We start from the raw sequence: 18792 nt of genomic DNA, 5'->3' as shown, positions 1-18792 counted from the left end.
CTAAGATCTGCTGGCATTTCTGAAACAGTTTACATAGCTATGTAGCTGAGATCCTAATGAGATGGCGCAAAGGAGGAAGAAGGAGCTATTTACTGTATGTAAACAGAGCAGTGCCAGTTTTCCCAGCCTGTGAAACCTTATCGCAAACATTTCAAGGAAAAAGAGAGGAACACGCGGGCACTAATAAAAGCTAAACTAGGAAAAATACAAGCTAGAAAAATATCTGGAAAACCCAGAAAGACTTTGATGAAGATTAACACACGGAAAACGTTATCCGAGAATATGACAACATTCTTCTGCCTCCAGAATTTAGCAAAGCACAGCTCGGACGGCCACGGCAGCCCTATGCCAGCAAAGCGGCAGGCACGGCAGGCAATAAACCTGTCTGTAAATGCCACTAACGCAGAATCTCACGCCAGCAGCGCCCCTCACGCCGGCCGCCACCGCCGGGCGCGCTTCCTGCGCGTCACAGCGCGGCTGGCCCGGCGCTTCCGGCACTGCGCCCGCTCCGCTCCGCGCGGCTCCGGCAAAGCGGCCTGAGGGCACCGGCCATGGCGGGCTGAGCTGGGCTGGGCTGGGCTGAGCTGGGCTGAGCTGAGCTGAGCTGAGCTGAGCTGGGCTGGGCTGAGCTGAGCTGAGCTGAGCAGAGCTGGGCTGGACTGGGCTGAGCTGAGCTGGGCTGGGCTGGGCTGGGCTGGGCTGGGCTGAGCTGAGCTGAGCTGAGCAGAGCGGCTGCCCTGCGCTATGGCCCTCGCCGTGGGCAGGGCGGCGGTGCGCTGGGGGGCCCTGGTGCCGAGCCCCTGCCCCGCCGCCGCCCCGCTCCGCCGGCCGGCCTGGCTGCCCGCGGCGTGCGAGCGGCGGTACAGCTCCCGCGGCAAGGTGAGTCCGCAGGGCTCCCGTTCACCTGCCCGAGGCTGAGCTGCTGCCGGCCTGCCTCAGCAGGCAGCCCACCTTCATGTCCAGGTGTAAGAAGGGCACATTAGTAGATGGTAGAAGTACCTTGGTAAGGGCAAGGGGCGCTTTAGGGCTTGACATGTTTCAGTGATTGCAGTTCCAGGCGCGGGTTAAGAAAGCTTGGGGTGCACTGTGGATAGTGGGACACAGAGAGACCAGACTTTAGGCGCCACAAGGATGTTTGACAGAACTCCCAGGATAAGGAAGAAACTAACAAAGCCGCTGCAATCGGCTCTGACTGCATAAAAAGGTCATTCTGGCAGGGGCAGGTTAACACCACCGACTCAAGAGATTAAGACTGACCGTGCAGGCCAACTAGCATAAGAAGTGAGAGAATCACTTAATCAATAGAATTCTAGTTAATAAGACAACTGTAACTTCTAGTCAGTGAACATTAATGCCTTCGTTTGCTAAAAAGTGTAAATAGTCAGACGTTTTGATAGTTGTTTGCTGGCTTTGTGGATTTTCCACCCAGTGCCCCTTTCTGCACAGAACTGTAAAAGAATCAAGTGCTTTGACTATGTGTTTGGCTTTGGCCTCTTGCACATTGTGTGAAAGAATCTGTGTTGGAGCAACAGTGTCATCCTGGAGCAGGAATTTCCTGCTGCAGGGACTTCTTGTGCCTGTGGCAATAGCAGGACTTGCCTTTCCAAGCTAAGACACCTCTGAGGGACATTGCAAAAAACGCTGCTGAATGCTGTGTACTGATGCTAGCAAAGAACACCAGGCTCACTAATTCCCTGCTGGCCCAGAGCTGTGTCCAGAGCCTGAATTAGAGAGATGAGGTCTGTGTGTTGCTAAAATTGGTGGCCAGAGTTTTTCAGCAAAGTTTTGCTGATTGCTCTCAGGGGTCTCCTGGTTCCTGAAGTCCAAAGATCTGAAAAGCAAGGAAGCCACCTATCTTTAAAATGTCTCATTACTAGGAACGAGCATGAATAACACAAATAAAAGTTAACGTTGGACCTTTCTATGTCAGGCTGGTTTTCTGCATATTGTAAATTTAGTCAAGTTATTGTTAACCATGGCATCATTTTGCACAGTCTGCTTGCTCCTTTTTATAAGGTCACTGCTACCTGAGTCTTTAGGTAACGGCTCTGTATTTGTATCATGCTTGTGAAGAATGATGTCCTTAATAGCCTCCTGAATTCTACTTAATCCTTGGGTTTAGTAGTTTAACAGATGGCATTTTAAACAGTGGTGACAATTCAAGTTTTTATATCTCTGTTCAACTTGTGCTTCTTCTAGAGAAAAATAAATTAAAAGAATTAATTTGTTTTTTAAAGTCCAGATCATATTGTCTATAGAGACTGTTACCATGATTTATGAAAAGAAATTTCTGTTTTTCAGGAAAAATTAGATATGTCGACATATCCTGTTGAAAGCATTAGAAACTTCAGTATTATAGCTCACGTAGATCATGGCAAAAGTACACTAGCAGACAGACTGCTAGAAATTACAGGTAAATATTCATGTTTTTTACTACCTTTTCTTGACATGGAAGGTGACATCTTAAGTACCTTTGATTATTACTGAAATTTCTAATATTTTTGCTCTTCTAGTGTTGCTTGTGCTTTTAGCTTCTTGGTTGTGTAGTGTTACAGATTTATGGACTTTGTGATTGAGATCTGCCTACATGTAAGGAAGTGTGTAATTCGTTTAAAGAAGTACATATTTTAGAAAGAGATTGAAAAGGAGTGTACTTCCTTGTTCAAGATATTATTCCTGTCACTTCAACCAGTCATCCATTAGATCAGTGCACCGCAAGTTTATGTTCACTACCAGTGGTTGGGGTGGACAGAAGGGATGAGACTGTCACGACCTGGGAGTTTTGGACTCTCATTTATGGGTGAACAAAACAGAACGAGGGAGAGAAGCTTTTGATCAAAGTTATTTTTTATGATTACCTTCCATGTATCTCTTTGAGCATTTTCACCTGATGCCTGTGATAGAATGGAATTTTGAATTCATGTCTGTCACTCTATGATAATGCTTGTCTTGCACTTGAGATTGGTCTTAGAGCTGTGGGCCACTCCAGTGGCAGGAGGTGAAGTTTCCTTAAATATCAAAATTATTTAGCATTGAATGGAATTTTTGCTTCTTCTTAATCTTTTAGATGTTTTTATCCTGCTTATTCAAGGTAGTATTTTATATAACTTCATGTGTAAAATTCATTTGACAAATGTAAAAAGTTGATGCACAGTTTTGGTTTTGATTGAAAATATTAGGTTAGCTTAATCACATGGGAAAACTTCATTTGTTCTTGGTTTACTCTTGCTAATGGCATTTTCACGATTTATGTAGTAAATTAGGTAATAAAGCTTTTTTTTCCTCTTTTGTAGGAACAATATCTAAAAATGACCACAATAAACAGGTGCTGGATAAACTGCAAGTGGAACGGGAAAGAGGAATTACCGTTAAAGCACAATCTGCATCTCTCTTTTACAATCATGAAGGCATAAACTACCTCTTAAATCTTATTGACACTCCAGTAAGTTAAATATAAACACTGTTGAAATCACACAAATCCAAATGTCTTTATATTTAAAAGTAGGAGATTTCTGGCTTCTTGTGTTTATTGAAATCCTCTTTTATAAGAATGTGAATATATATACCACGAAAACAACATAGTAGAGAAATCTGTGCAAAAGACTCTAGAAATACCTAAAATTGTGAACATTTGTTTTCTCCACAGGGCCACGTAGATTTCAGCTATGAAGTATCACGGTCACTATCTGCCTGTCAAGGTGTCATACTTGTAGTGGATGCAAATGAGGTGTAGTTCTTAATTCTCATTTTCTAATTATTTAGTATTTCAGTATTTCCTTAAGCTAGGGGGAAGACTAGGTGGTGGTTTTTTTTTTAGTTTTTTCGCTAGTGTTTTTGCCCCTGGTCTATCTCCATGAAAATATGTTGCAGAGAAAGAGTAATGGGAGTTTAAAAATTATCTAGAGACAGGTGCTTATATTGACACATAGCACAGTTCCATGTGATAGCGCAGAATTGATCAGTGAAGAGTCAGATCCTATTTTTTAGAGAGTATGAATTTTGCAAATGTCAGTCAGGAGAACTTCTAGTGGTAGCACCATTTGAGTACCTTCAGTTAACTGACTAGAATATGAGGATTATGAAATCATGATTTTAAATGTGGGCGCATTATCATCCAAATGCTTTCTGAGAATTTTTTCTATTGTATATTTATGATTGTGTTGAATATGGATCAAATGAATGCCACTTTCCCTTGTTATATCAAAAAACCCCAAACTGAACTAAGTAACTTGCAGTGATTATGAACCCTTGCTTCTTCTTAGCTTGATGGGCAAGTGGATTTCTTAAGTAAACTTCAGTAATAAATGTGTTCCCTAAATGTGCTGATGTTTTCATATTTAATTTTTTTGATATCATATTTAAATATTACGTGATTACTTGGTATGCTGTATTTCTTTCAGTCAGAATGCTTACAAACTCAACTTTTTTGTTATAATTTTTTACTAAGTATTCTTGGTTGCTTCTTTATATTGCCCTTATAGGTTAGGCCCATATACGCATAGTGAATATAACCATATAAGTAATCTTCTACTTGATCTGTTCTGAGCAAAGGAAAGACAAGTAGGTTTTTTCCCTTATCTTCCCACCATGTCTGCTTCTGTCCTCTCTGATCCAGTTGTGATGTTACTGCTTGACAGACTTATTCGTTAGCTTCTCTATCTCCTTGTTCTCCCTTGTCAGCTATTTGGATCTGGAAGGGAATCTTTCTTTTCTTCTATTCAGAGCTATTGTTTTTGCCATCCTTTTGAAAGAAATGTGAGGTATAAACCTTACAATTTGTTTTCTTTTATAAAAGTAACTGTAGGGTAAGCTGAAGGTATGTTCTTCTCTGTGGAGTAACTATAATCTTACCACCATCATAAACATTTGTTTATCAGCATCCATTTTTAAATAGTTCATTGAGAACTAAAAAACCTGTTCTTTGAGGTACCTGTTGCTTATTTCTGAATAGGCAAGATCATAGCATGCACAAAAATAAATACTTGGTGCATAATGTATTTATGATACTGTGTTACTTATAAATGTGGTCAGATACAATATTATTAGTTTGTTTACTTATATTCAGATTATGAGAAATTATAATTAGGAAAGTGGTTTTCTTTCTCAGCAGTGGGGTGTAATCAATCTCCTTTTACCTATCCATCTCCTAAATGAAAGATTGGATAGAAGTAATCTAAATCGTGTAGTATGCCTAAAAATACCCCCCAAAACCACACCAAAACTGTGGAAGTTTCTGTGTTAAATTTTTCTAATGTTATTTTCTAGGGTATTCAGGCTCAGACAGTGGCAAACTTCTATCTTGCCTTTGAAGCACAACTTTCAATAATTCCTGTCATAAATAAGGTAACAAAGTTTTTAGCATTTTCTATTAAATAGTTGGGTTGTTTAAATGTATATTAGACTGATCAGAAATGTAACCTCAAATAGAAGTATATAACAAAAATATATTTCTTATAAAATTTATAGGATTTATATAGAACATTACTAGAATATAATAATAATTTTGTGTATTTGCTGTCTGTAAAATTTTACAGTAATTGCTGTGAAATTTTTAATTTCATGAAATACATTTAGGTATTTAAAAACAGCACTTAAGGACATGGCTGAGTGGTGGACTTTGCAGTGCTAGGTTTACATTTGGAATTGGTGATGGTAAAAGTCCATCGATATTGAGGAGATGACATGAGTAGGTGCTTAATATTTAAAAAGTGTAATCTTAATTTTAAATGAAATTCAAGTGTTATTTTCTATACAATTTTGAGGGCTATGTTACTGGAATCACAAGATTAATTATTGCTCAGTTTATGTTAATTGCTTTTTGTAGATTTGCATTGTACTTAATATTTGAGCCTATAAACAGTGTAGGTAGCACTTAGTGATTTCAAATTACTTAGTAAATGAAAGATTTTTGCCAACTCTTGGACAAAGGTGTTTTGCCTAATGAAAGAAGCCAAAATTAGACTAGTTACAGAGGACATCCTTCCTGAAGTCAAAGAAGGAAGACTTTCTAAAATGAATATTGATCTTTTCCTGAAAACCGACAGTATTTACTCATAAATACATAAAGTTTTTTTGTTGTACTTTTGAAAACTATAATACTGGATGATGTGGGAGATGTGATGGCCTGTATACTTAGCAGTTTGTTGTTTTGCAGATTGACTTGAAGAATGCAGACCCTGAAAGGGTTGAAAAACAAATTGAGAAGCTGTTTGATATCCCTACAGATGAATGTATAAGGGTAAGATCTCTAAGTTTTATAACATGGCCGATACTATATTAATTTGTAACTAATGAATGATATATGCATGTAGTAGATTAAGAGGGTGCAATCTGTCTCCCTGTCTTTGTCTGACATATGAATTTCTTTAAAGTTTCTCTTCTGTAAAAGAAGAGTGGAGAAAATACCTTTCAGCTAAAAAATCTAGTATGTTTTGAGGAATGGCACCAGAGATTTTAAATTACTTCTCAGTCCATCCATAAATGGTTTTCATTTCTGTCATAACACTAATTGCCATTCACAAGAGAAAAAACATACAGTATGATTTACAATCAAAGAAACATTTTGTAGTAATAGCATTCTAAGGTGTCCTTAGTGCTTTTATGGGTAGTACTATCTGTGGCCACCAAAACTGTTTAAGTAAACATGATACTATTTAATTGCATGAATGTAAGATCTTAAAATTGTCTTAAAACTGTTGTTGGGTTTGTTTTAGATTTCTGCTAAACAAGGAACAAATGTTGAAAAAGTTCTTCAAAAGGTCATTGAGAAGATCCCACCGTAAGTCTGTATTTAATTATGTATCTAATTAACCTTGTAAGGTTAATTAGGAAATCATGAGTTGCATTTATATGGTATTGGCAGTAGTTTTGCACTTAATATGCACCTGATTTAAAGAAAGTGCTTTATAGAGAGATGTAGGAGAAACAGAAGGAAAATACTGACTTGTGCTTAAACAAGAGAGCTGAATTAGTCACCAATGAGGCTGAAAAGCAAAAGTACATTTTCTTCATCTCTGTCTTTAGCAGCATAGTTGGGTTTTGAGCCTGGGGTGCAAAAACGCAGGTTGATGCACAGACCCACTGTCAGCAAAGAAAGAGTTGGTATGTGAACTATTACAGGAGCCTGACCCCTACACATCACTGAGCCCTGACAGTATCCACCTGAGGATTGTAGGACAGCTGGCTGTGTCATTGCAAAGCTGCTCTCCATAATCTTTGAGAAATTACAAGAGATGGGGGCATCCCAGATGACTGCAAGAATGCTAATGTCCCATCTACAAGAAGAGCTTAAAGGAGGATTCAGGAATTTATAGGCCATCAGTCTTGGCACAGTCTCTGGGAATGGTATGGAACAAGTCCTCCTGGGGGCTATCACAACTCAGATGAAGGATGTGATTGGGAAAAACCAGAAGGGATCCACCAAAGACAAATAGTCCTTGACAAACCTGATCACCTTCTACAGCAAAGTGACCTGCTATGTGGTGCAGTTGGTGGACACTGTCTACCTGGATTTCTGTTTACCTGGGTCTTTGATAAGGTTTCTCACAGACTGAGAAAAACCACTCTTTTACAGTCCAGAGTGGTCTGGGTGATGGGAATTGGCTGACAGGCTGCACCCAGAGGGTGGTGGTAAATAGCTCCTTTTCAGACTGGACTCAGTAGGGTTTGCCAGGGATGAATATTGGGCTCAGTGGTGTTTCATATCATAAGTGATCTGGAAGTTGGCATGTGTACCCTAGTGATGTTTGCCAGCAGTACCAAACTGAGGGGGAGTAGATATTTCAGAAACAGAGAGCCACTGTGCAGGAACTCCCAGATAGGCTGGAAGAGTAGGCTGACAAGAACCTTGTGAAATTCAACAGAGACAAAGCTCATGCACCTGGCAAAACGTAATTCAGGAGTGCAAGCACAGGCTGAAATCTACCTGGCTGGGGAGCAGCTGTGTGGAAATTGACTTGAGGGTCCTTGTGGACAAGATCAATATGACTGAATAGTGTGCTGCTGCAGCAAAACCAACAGCATGGTGGATTGCCTCAGCTGTCAGGCCATCACCAGCAGAGATGAGGAAGTCGTTATCCCACTCTGCTCAGTGGTGGTTGGTCCACACCTGGAATACTTTGTTCAGTTTTGGTCCATGCTGTGCAAAAAAATATGTGGATAGGTTGAAGAGGGCCCACAGGAGGGCCACAGAGATGATCAAAAGACTGGGTAGCCTGCCCTGTGAGGAAAGGCTGAGAAAACTGGACTTGTTCAGGCTTGAGAAAAGAAGGCTTAAGGGACACCTTTTTGCCATGTTGTGGTATTTAAACAGTTGGTACAAAGAGCCATTGGAATAATCTCCCCAGGAAAGTGGTGGATTCCCCACACTGGACACTCAAGATTTGTTTGGACAGGGTGCTGGGCCATCATGTCTAGACTGTGTTTTTGCCAAGAAAAGTTGCATCAGGTGATCTTTGAAATCCCTTCCAACCTGGTTTGAGTCTATGAAAGTGTTTGGGTTGGGCATGCTTGCTTATTCAATATTGAGTGAAAATACACTGCATAATAGATTGTGTTAATTTCTGTTTTTTGGTAACAGACCCCAGTGTAATACTGCTGATCCATTGAAAGCATTAGTATTTGACTCTACCTTTGACCACTACCGAGGTGTCATAGCTAATGTTGCACTCTTTGGTGGGGAGATTGCCAAAGGACATCAAATCGTGTCTGCACACACAAAGAAAAGATATGAAGTTAATGAAGTCGGAATTCTGACTCCAAATGAACAGCCAACACATAAGCTGTAAGTAAAAATTTCTTAGAGTGGAACAAATCATACATTTGGGTAAGCTACAAAATCCTGCCATTTCTGTTTGATTTTTGCTTTGAGAGGTAAAAACTGGGAGATGTGTAGGTGTTTGTTCTTGTTCTGTGGTGGTGGGGTTTTTTATAATTATTATTTGCAATTTAATGCTCTGTGTCAGTTTTTATTTTGGGCACACTGGGGCGCAAGGTTTTGGGGAATGCTTTTTGGGCATTGCTATGGAAGGAAGCCATTCTCTTCTATAGTACATGGAACATCTGGACAGCTAGGTGTTTTAAAGCTAGTGTTCGGTATTCTTACTTGGCTGTCCAATTTATTTCTAGGAACTGCCTTGTTTGAGAGTGGAAGGGAATGGGGCTTCATCTTAGTTATTGCTGCAGCATATTTTGAGGGTGGAAAACTTAAAATCCATGAATACAACAGCTTCCAGAAACTGGCTTCTCATGGCAGCATTGGGAAGAAAATCAGGTACTTAGAATTAGTGGAGAAGTTTTACCAGTTTGCTTCCAAGTATGTGTTAATGACTTTATTAGGGGGTTCTCAGATTACATTACTGTGTGTGGTGGGTTGAGCCCAGCCAGCAACTGAACACCCAGCCAGCCCCTTGCTCACTCCCCCAACCGTAGCAGGATGAGGATCAGAACTGACGAGGTACTTGTGGATTGAGATGAAAACAGTTTAATAAATGAAGGAGAAAAACAAGTGATGCAAAGACAATCTGTTATTCACCACCTTCCACAGGGAGACTGATGTCCTGCTAGTCTATAAATAACAGCTCCCTTGGAAAGACTACACTTTATTTTTTTTTTTTTATTGCTAAGCATCATGTTCTGTGGTACAAAATGCCCTTCTTGCCAGTTTGGGTCTGCTGTCCTGGCTGTGTCACCTCCCAGTCTCTTGCCCACCCCTAGACTGTTTGCTTGTGGAGGTGCAGAGTGAGAAACTGAGAGGGCCTGTTGTGCAATACCTGAACATTGGTATGTTACCAACACTTGTTTTAGTCACAGTTCCAAAACACAGCTTCATACAGGGCTGCCTTGAAGAAAGTCACTCCATCCCAGCCAAAACCAGTACACTGTGTTTTACTCAATATTTATCATGTGTTCCCCTCCTATTAGCATAATGGACTGATGGAAAGTGTTTGTTTAGTTTCATCCTCATAGTATATAAAACTTGCTGTGCTGGCAGGTGGGAACTGTTCTGGCTTCTGTATCTTGGAAGGAGCTTCTCAGGGGTCTAGCTCCAGCTTTTAAACTGGGATTTAACAGAATTCAAAATCCAGGATCATAAATGTACTGTTCAGCTGTAAAAGAAATAAAACTAGTTGAGACAGTTCACAACTCATACGTGAAACAACTTAAATCTCACTTTTGGACTTTGGATATGGGCTTTTACTGGGGTGATGTATTTGAATTTCTGGCCGGGCTAAATTAAGTAGGAAAATAGTGGAAATACTTCTAATGCCAAGAAGCATGTCCATATAATAACAATTTTATTTAGATATGCAGGACAGGTGGGGTACGTGATTGCTGGAATGAAAGAAGTAACGGAAGCCCAAATAGGAGACACACTGTTTTTGTATAAACAGCCAGTGGAGCCTTTGCCTGGCTTTAAGTCAGCGAAGCCAATGGTTTTTGCAGGTGAGGAGTAAACCAATATAAAGTGAGATTACTTTTTTCCAGTAAGAGCTGTTAGAACTTTTAAAAGATGTTTATATTAAGAGTTGTGAGGATTAGAATTTTAGCTCAGGTGCATCGTTTCTGTAGCTTTGTGTGTTTTCCCTGTGACTTAACAGGATTAGTAATAACTGCTGGCTGGTTTTATATGAATACAAGACAAACGTATTTTTGCCCATGATTATTGTTTCTAATGCCAGTAAACTCTTAATAGCTGGAAAAGAAGGGTTAAAATTTAAAAAAAGGAGAGAATTCTTCATCTTGACAATGAGGTTTCTGTAATTATTATGTTGTTTTTTCTTGTTTTAAAACTTAGCAGCTATTTTATTGCTGTTGAACATGGTAAGATGCCAGAGCTAATACTCAGAATGATTCTGTAAAATATTTGATTTTTTGAGCTTGAACAGTTCTGTTGAGCTGTTGACACTAGCTTCAGTAACTACTACAAGTGCTACAGAAAGAGGCTTTAGAAAGAAATTCTGTAAATAATTTCTTAGACTTCTTATGAAGCAGTATGTAAAAACTCACTTGAACTGTCTCATGGAGACTAGGCAGTCTCTCAGTGAGTGTCAAAAAGTGTAATCTTGTAAATGTTTTTTGTGTGCATGTGTGTTGCTTCTTGATGAAGTCTACATTTTCTGAACACACAAGGATGTGAAAAGATATACAGAAGAATCTATTTTAGGCAGTAGTTACACAAACAGTTGTTTTTATTAATTTAAAAAAATATAGAAATATTTGCAACTTTGAAATGATACTTTTTTCTGCTAACTCTTAGCTTTGAGAGAACATCTCAGTGAAGTCTGTCTGCTTATTGATATATGCCTAAACTCTTCATTTATAGTGCAAAACAGTGGTTATACTCAACTGTGAATCTTTCACAAGTGTGAAGAATTATATGAGTACAGTGATCCTACCATTATGGTTTAGGTGTTGATTCTGAGTTAATCCAAAACTTCCTTATGTTTTGACTAATTTTTTTGAGGAAAAAAGAATCCTTATGCTGTTTTTCACATTTAAAAACAGATGGAGCAGAAAGTAAACTGTTTCTGATTTTATTAGTCTGTTAACTGTAAGTGGCATATTTGAAAGCTAAGTACACAGTAGCTAAAGTTCTCTTTCACATGACTTCTGTCTAATATATTTTGACAGGAATGTATCCTGCAGATCAAACAGAATATAATAATCTCAAAAGTGCTTTGGAAAGGCTGACATTGAATGACTCCAGTGTAACTGTTCATCGTGACAGTAGCCTTGCCTTAGGAGCTGGATGGAGGTGAGATTTTTGTGCTGCTTTCATTTTTGAAACTGTTCGTAAATTGAGAATGTGTGTTTTAAGTAAACTGAAGGTAGAATTAAACTTAATTCAAAATTAGGAGCTATAGTTCAAATTAATGATAGATAAAGATGAAAAGCATTTGATTTTCATACATTCTCTGTTTGCACAGATCATGAAGTATTTTGTGATTAATAGTTTTTGTTCTTCAAGATTCATATTATTTAACAGTAGGATTATTTGGTCCTTTGGAGGTTGTTTATTCTGCCTGATATTACCAGACTAGGAGTGTAAACATGCTGGAGGATGGAAAAAACCACTGTGAAATTCTTGGGGATATACAAATGCTTTTACTAACAAGATACTTGTTTTCCAGACTGGGTTTCCTTGGTCTTCTACATATGGAAGTCTTTAATCAACGATTGGAGCAAGAGTATAACATGTCTGTTATTTTGACTGCACCTACAGTTCCGTATAAAGCCATTCTTTCCTCAGCAAAGTTGATAAAGGTATGTTAAATTCATTTAAAAATTAGGTGAATAGCAGTTTAAAAGCCTCCTATAATATACATCTAGAGTCTCTTTTTCAAGGTAGGCTAGTACTGTGTTTTATAGTGAGCACTAAAAACACCAATATATTATTTAATTTTCTTTTTTTTTTTGAAGGATGTTAACTCTTCCTTCTCCTTTCACTTCAGGCACTCTCTTTTTATGTCTTACACTTTTCTTTGAAAATGGGAGTATAGGACATATCTTGCTGTATTCTTTTAAGTGCTTACTGACTGGGCTGTGTTAAAAGGTGAAATAATCTTCCAGGCTTTATCTATCAGAAAACATGAATGTTTCCAGGAACAGCTTCTAATGCTACTGTATACTGGCAGGGGCTGGTGAAAGTGAGATTTTTTGATCACAATGAAACAGGCACATGCAAACTTCATTGAACTGGGTGCAAATAAAATAACTCTGAGTTTTAAAGCGAGAAAGAAGTGGACTTAGAGCACCTGCTGAAAGAGGAGGCTGCAAGTTGACTGGTTGATTATTCTGTAAATTACTAAGAACTTGAGTAAGAAAGGTTGCTGTACTTGCAAGGTGTGAGGCATAGACCTTTTATCTCTCTGGTTGTTTTGCTTTCTTACTGAGGCAGTATAGCAGCTATGAATTAAGTAGTCAACACTTTTGGTCCATAAGTCATTCTGGACTATTGATGTGGGATTCTTTTCAAACAATGCTGGAAGTTGGGTCCTTGTCAGTGGAAATGATGTAATCACTTGCTTTGGACTGTGGAGGAGAGGGAAGTTGCATCTTTGGCATGTGGAGGCAAGGGAAGTTGCATTTACACAATAAGCAGCATAACCTTCCTTTTAGTTCGGAAGGGTAAACTTCAGTCCTTACTGGGATGTTGGACTGGAAAAAGTGGGTTCACTGCGTTACACAGGAATTAAAAACTTCATTTCTAAATCCACTTCAGCACGTAAGGGAGCCTGAACCCAAAGTTCTACTTAGAGAAGAATGTTCCCATCACTGAAATCTAAAGTATTCAAGCAGGTCTTCTGTTGAAGCTGCGCCTTAGTAACTTAGAGGATCAAGATGAAGTAAGAAGGAAGATCCTCAATTTAGAGGTGAGAGAGAGACCTGGAAAGATGGACAGAAAGGTTTTTTGTACTTACCATTTCCCAAGTAAAAAGTTAAACCTGTAGTATTTCTGTATAATGATATTTAAGGATATGCTGATAAGGGACTTTTACATGTGTTACAGAAATCTCCTCTAAAATCATCTTTATTTTAAACTTGGGTTGCATAATGCACCAATGTTTTCAGGCAATTGAAACATTTTTTAGCATTTTTTCAATGCTATATTTGTCTCATTTGCTTTTCATTTTACTTACTTGTAAAATTGCAATATCTGGTTTGTTTGTTTTCAGGAGCATGGAAAAGACCAGATTACTATTATCAACCCTGCTCAGTTTCCTGATAAACTTTCAGTATCAGAATATTTGGAGCCAACTGTTCTTGGTACTATTGTAACACCTCATGAATATATTGGGAAAATAATTACCTTGTGTCAGGTTGGTGTATAGTTTTAATTTTGTCTTTTGCATTTTTAAGCTCTTCACCTCATACTTAAAGACGTTAGATAGTATGATAATAGATATTACTACGTAAATAGTGTCTTTGAAGTAATTACCAAATTCTTCTGAAAGAAAAAATAATTTTTAACTTTTTATTTGTAAAATTCTGAACTACAGAATGCATGTATTGAAAGTTAGTGATGAAGCTCAGTAACAACCGCTTGGTCTGTACTAGAATAATTCATAACTAGTTCTGTTCTGAAAGAATGGAGTCTGCAGCAGGGGAATAAGATGTATTGGCTTTTAGAAGTATGTTCATGCAAATACAACTTCTGCCAACACTTTACTATGTGTTCATGTATTTTTTCCTGTATTTTGCTGAAAGTAAATTTATGATTGTGATGTCCAAACACATTTGTCTAAGTGTATTTGGACAACTTCTAATTCAAAATGTTTTAACTGCATATTGTGTTTATATTATTTCTTCACAATATTTTTCTTAGCTTTTAACATTTCAAAATACATAATACAAAGTACTGTACTTCTATGTCAATACAGTGAAGAATAAAATGTATTAAAATGAATTCTTAAAGTAATTTTAAGAACACCCTCTTGAGAGAAAAGAAGATGAGCCTGCAAGTCCTACTGTGGCAGCAGTGTTAAGGATTTCAGAAATTCAGCATTTAGAGAGGAAAGCCTTGAATTGTATGTCTAGTTGTTACAACCACTTCTTTGGTACACTGCTGCAGTTTGTCCTGGGACATCAGCAAACTACCAATAAGAAAGTTACTTGGGACTTAAGTACAGGAATTCAGTTGTGTAGCTTGGTTGCTGTCTATTTTAATTTGCTTTGTATTTTTTTGTAGAAAATTTCAAGGGGAACTGAAACAATTTTTATTTGTCTAGGATCGTAGGGCAGTCCAGAAGGATATGTTGTACATTGATGAAAACAGGGTTATGCTAAAATACCTCTTTCCACTGAATGAAATTGTGGTGGATTTTTATGATGCTCTCAAGTCTCTGTCTTCTGGCTATGCAAGGTAACTACCTCTCCCATTCCCTCTTCTCCTCCCCTACCCTGGACCCTGAAGGGGGTGGCATGGTGAAAAAAGGCCTGAGGAACAGCTGTGGAAGGACATGAGTGATGATGCTGCAAATCTAGTCTCTCTTCACCTCTAATGGATTAGATTCAGTGTGAAAATACATTTGTAGTCTGAAAATGTACTGAGAAACTATTAAAAACTGTACTCCCATTTTATTAAAAAGTTCAAGTGTTTTATTAAGATTATGTGTCTATAAAATTTATGGAACAAGGAATGCAGAATATAATTTTTACAATATTATCACTAGTTTTTCTACTTTTTTTTTTTTTAGCTTTGATTATGAAGATGCAGGATACCAATCAGCAGACCTAATCAAAATGGATATTCTTCTAAATGGAAATCCAGTTGAAGAACTGGCAACTATCATACACAAGTAGGTTGACTAGATTCCTTATTCAAAATAAGTAAGACTTCCTATTCCACTGTAAAAACTGCATCTGTAAGAATTATGCTGAGTTACATTTATAAAGCATTACAGAGATTACTGTAAGCTCAGTATTAAGATATTAATTTGTTCTTACTATACAAGTAAATATATGTACCTCTTAAAACTGTAATGCTCAATGAACATGACTGAAGTACTTTGTGTTTAAACTGTTTGCTCTACACAGGTAGCAAGGAGTCACGTTGTTCCTACCTGAAAACATGTATGTTGGTAAAAAATGTCTGTTAACTATGGGTATTTTTAAAGAGAATAGACCCATTTCTTTCTAATGGCTTATGAAAGTATCAGTTAGTAGCTTCTTTAGACCTTTTGTTGTTTTCTCTTTCCAAAACCTGAAGCATATGCAGATGCTGAATACAGCTGGATAATTTTTATTAGCAGATGACAAGAGTATGTTAATTTATTGTTTTTCTTGTGATATAAAACCAGACTTTTAAAGCATTCTGTAATATGTATCTTTTGACTCCTTGGGCCTATGATCAATGAAAATTCGCCTTGACCTACTGTAAAATTTAACTTGAAGCTGTGACAGTATTCAAAATGTCTTCACTGTGATGGATAATCAGGGTGTTTTTTATAAATACTTCATATGATGTTATATACTGACATTAATGCAGTTTTGTCATCTGTTCATATGAAACAGGTAACATACAGAGACCACTTATCAGATGTAAAATTATGATCTGATCAGCTTATCTTCTGAGTTAAGAAGAGGAAAACCTCTCCTTAAATCCTTCAATCAAAGAGTTTGATCTATGGATGTATTTTTAGTGTTGCTTTCTTTTTCAGAGATAAGGCATATGCTACTGGTAAACTCCTGTGTGAACGTTTAAAAGAGACTATTCCTAGACAGTTGTTTGAAATAGCCATCCAAGCTGCTATTGGCAAGAAAATCATTGCAAGAGAAACGTAAGTGAAGCCCTTCTATTCCCTTTCTTTTCTGTCCATATTTTAAGATATGTAAGATACTGACATGTAAAGTCTTACCTAGTTTTATAGATCACAGTACTTTGGTTTTGCTATGAAATCGTATTTTTCTTGGATATGCTGCTTGAAAAAAAAAGAACCACATTTGAGCAGTGACTGTTGACTAAAGATTTTGAATTAAATTTATACAAAGAAATAATATTTTTATTTTAGATTGCTTGTGGTCAGCATTGCACTTAGGGATAAAGTGTAACTTGCAAACCCTTATGTCTGCTTCCTCTTTGGCATTGGGAAGTTTCTTACTACTGAAAAAAAATTAGTTAGTTGTGGAATAGATTGCTGTGAGTCAGCAAAAAAATAACTGATTAGTGCTGTTCCAAAGGAAGTATGTTGCAGCTGAACATACAACTTTTTCCTAGCACACACTTTGTCAAAGCAAACCATTTCCTTGATGTTGTGTTTCTCATTGCATTTTTCTTGTTGCTGTTTAAATAAGATTTAAATTGTGACAAAATAATTAAAGGTCAGAATTCAAGCAGAGGTGTTGTAAGAATTCATTTGTACATCTATATACACATGGATGTAACACTTCCTGTGAGTCATAGCAGAAATTCTAGATAAAAAGGCAAGATTTTGATTTATGTACATATTATATACCCTAAGGGATATTTCTAGAATTGAGAAATGGGAATGACATATTCTGTTTAACACTTCATCTTTTGTATACAAAACTTGAAAATGTTATGATGCCAAAACATCTTACAAAACTAGTATAAAAACAAGTAACATTTTGACAACTCAAGTTCTTAGCTTCACATACAGATGTTCTAATATGTTTAGGTGTATGTGTTATTTTATTTTTCAGGCTGAAAGCTTACAGAAAAAATGTTGTGGCAAAATGTGTAGGTATTTTTTTTCTTTTTTTCATCATATTTCTGACATTTGTAAACCTTAGAGTCCTGCTAAGATGATACACCATAGAAACCCAGCAAAGACGTGTTCTGCTTGTGCTCATAAGTGTCAGTGGAAATTTAACAGATACTTTTAAGCTTTTAAAATAAAATCCAACTCTTATAACCTCTTGCTGCAGCTTGAAGAGTGGATGAGATAAAGTAATGGCTTTTTCAGTTACGCACATAGAGTGTCTGTTCATTCCTGTCTCCTCACCATTTTCTAATATTTGTAGGCATACAGTAAATGCATGTATGTGTACACAGGCATATATGTAACTTGGTATTTCCTAAATTGGTTTTCAGGTGATTTACTTAAGTTTGCAGTAATACATTGTAATAAAGCTTTAAATACACAATAGTTGACTGTGGACAAGACTCAACAAAGCTATTGGAAAACTGTGATGCCTCTTATTTGGCTCATATTTAACTCTGAAGTAGACATGTTGGAAAATATTAAACAAGTATCCCTTTCTCACAACTGCAACAGAATTCTTCTGCTAGGCACTGCTGTGGGATGGTGTCTGTTCAACATTGTACAAGGGTTTAGTTCATTTTTCTAAATGCAAGCACCTAATACTAGTCAGGATGCTTCAGTGTATCTGAGCTGGCGGGATTTGGATCCAATGTGTCAGCCAGGCTTACATAAATGTATACATTTAGGTGACAGAGTTCAACCCTCAGGTGTCCAAGTTAAAGTGCTTACTTGCTTCCTTGTTCTTTTTAACTAGTGGCCTTTAGGCAAAACTATTTGGAGTATAAAATAATCTTTTTGTCAAAATATAACCAGCCTTTCTGACTATTTTTAAGCCCTTAAGTTCAGTGTTGCTGAAATGGACTGTAGTTGCAGTTGTAGTTTAAGCTTAGTAAAATATTTTTTTTCTTTTCACAGTATGGTGGAGACATTACAAGAAGAATGAAGCTTTTAAAGAGGCAGGCAGAAGGCAAGAGGTTGATGAGAAAAATTGGCAATGTGGAGGTTCCAAGAGATGCCTTTATACGTGTTCTGAAGAGAGAAACTGACAAATAGAGATCAGAGAGATCTGATCATTAGCTCAGCTTTTTGCACACGGGAGCAAAGTGAGCTAATATAGGATTTATCACTGTGAGAGGAAACATACTTGACTTCAAAAGGTATAAATTTAATATGCGTGCAAAAGATGAAAGGACTTAAAATGTACATATACTTGTAGATTATTATGAAATTAAAATTACTTGACTACATCTAAAAGCTTGCATTGTATGTTTTTCATTGTATTTCACTGTTTTCATACTTTTAACACTTAAAATTTACATAATTATGGGGATTTTTGCATTTCAAGTCTCCATGTGAGAGGAACCATATGGCAAAAAGATTATAAAAATAATTGAAAGGTATGAATAGACAAACAGCGCTAGTGATGGTTTGATTTTTTTCTTTTGAAGTTTTAACTGTTGGGACAAAAGTATCAAGCTGCTTCCTGTTTTACTTTTTCTAAAGTTGCTGTCGTCAGGAAATCATGATGCTTGGAAACCACATCAGATTAAAAAAATCAAAACTTTTT

The 18792-nt window shown here is 37.3% G+C and overlaps 1 protein-coding gene across 1 annotated transcript; it reads left to right on the top strand.

Moving 5' to 3' along the window:
* Positions 1-625: 625 nt before the first annotated feature.
* GUF1 (GTP binding elongation factor GUF1) lies at positions 626-18479 on the top strand. Its single transcript, XM_085059053.1, has 17 exons — positions 626-879; positions 2302-2413; positions 3294-3442; positions 3647-3727; positions 5266-5343; positions 6155-6238; positions 6714-6778; positions 8579-8782; positions 10304-10443; positions 11632-11755; positions 12132-12264; positions 13677-13820; positions 14730-14863; positions 15198-15299; positions 16161-16280; positions 17164-17200; positions 18141-18479. Exons 1-17 carry the CDS (start codon positions 745-747, stop codon positions 18276-18278), a joined length of 1980 nt encoding a protein of 659 aa, XP_084915179.1. The 5' UTR covers positions 626-744; the 3' UTR covers positions 18279-18479.
* Positions 18480-18792: the final 313 nt, after the last annotated feature.

This window comes from Lichenostomus cassidix, chromosome 4, assembly GCF_008360975.1.
Source record: "Lichenostomus cassidix isolate B80296 chromosome 4, HeHo_3.0, whole genome shotgun sequence".
NCBI lineage: Eukaryota > Metazoa > Chordata > Aves > Passeriformes > Meliphagidae > Lichenostomus > Lichenostomus cassidix.
This window is presented reverse-complemented; position numbering and strand designations above follow the sequence as displayed.

Coding starts and splice junctions, on each gene's coding strand:
- GUF1 (XM_085059053.1), top strand. CDS start 745: ATGGCCCTCGCCGTGGGCAGGGCGGCGGTGCGCTGGGGGGCCCTGGTG. Junction 6,239..6,713: donor CTACAGATGAATGTATAAGG/GTAAGATCTCTA, acceptor GGTTTGTTTTAG/ATTTCTGCTAAACAAGGAAC. Junction 10,444..11,631: donor GAAGCCAATGGTTTTTGCAG/GTGAGGAGTAAA, acceptor ATATTTTGACAG/GAATGTATCCTGCAGATCAA.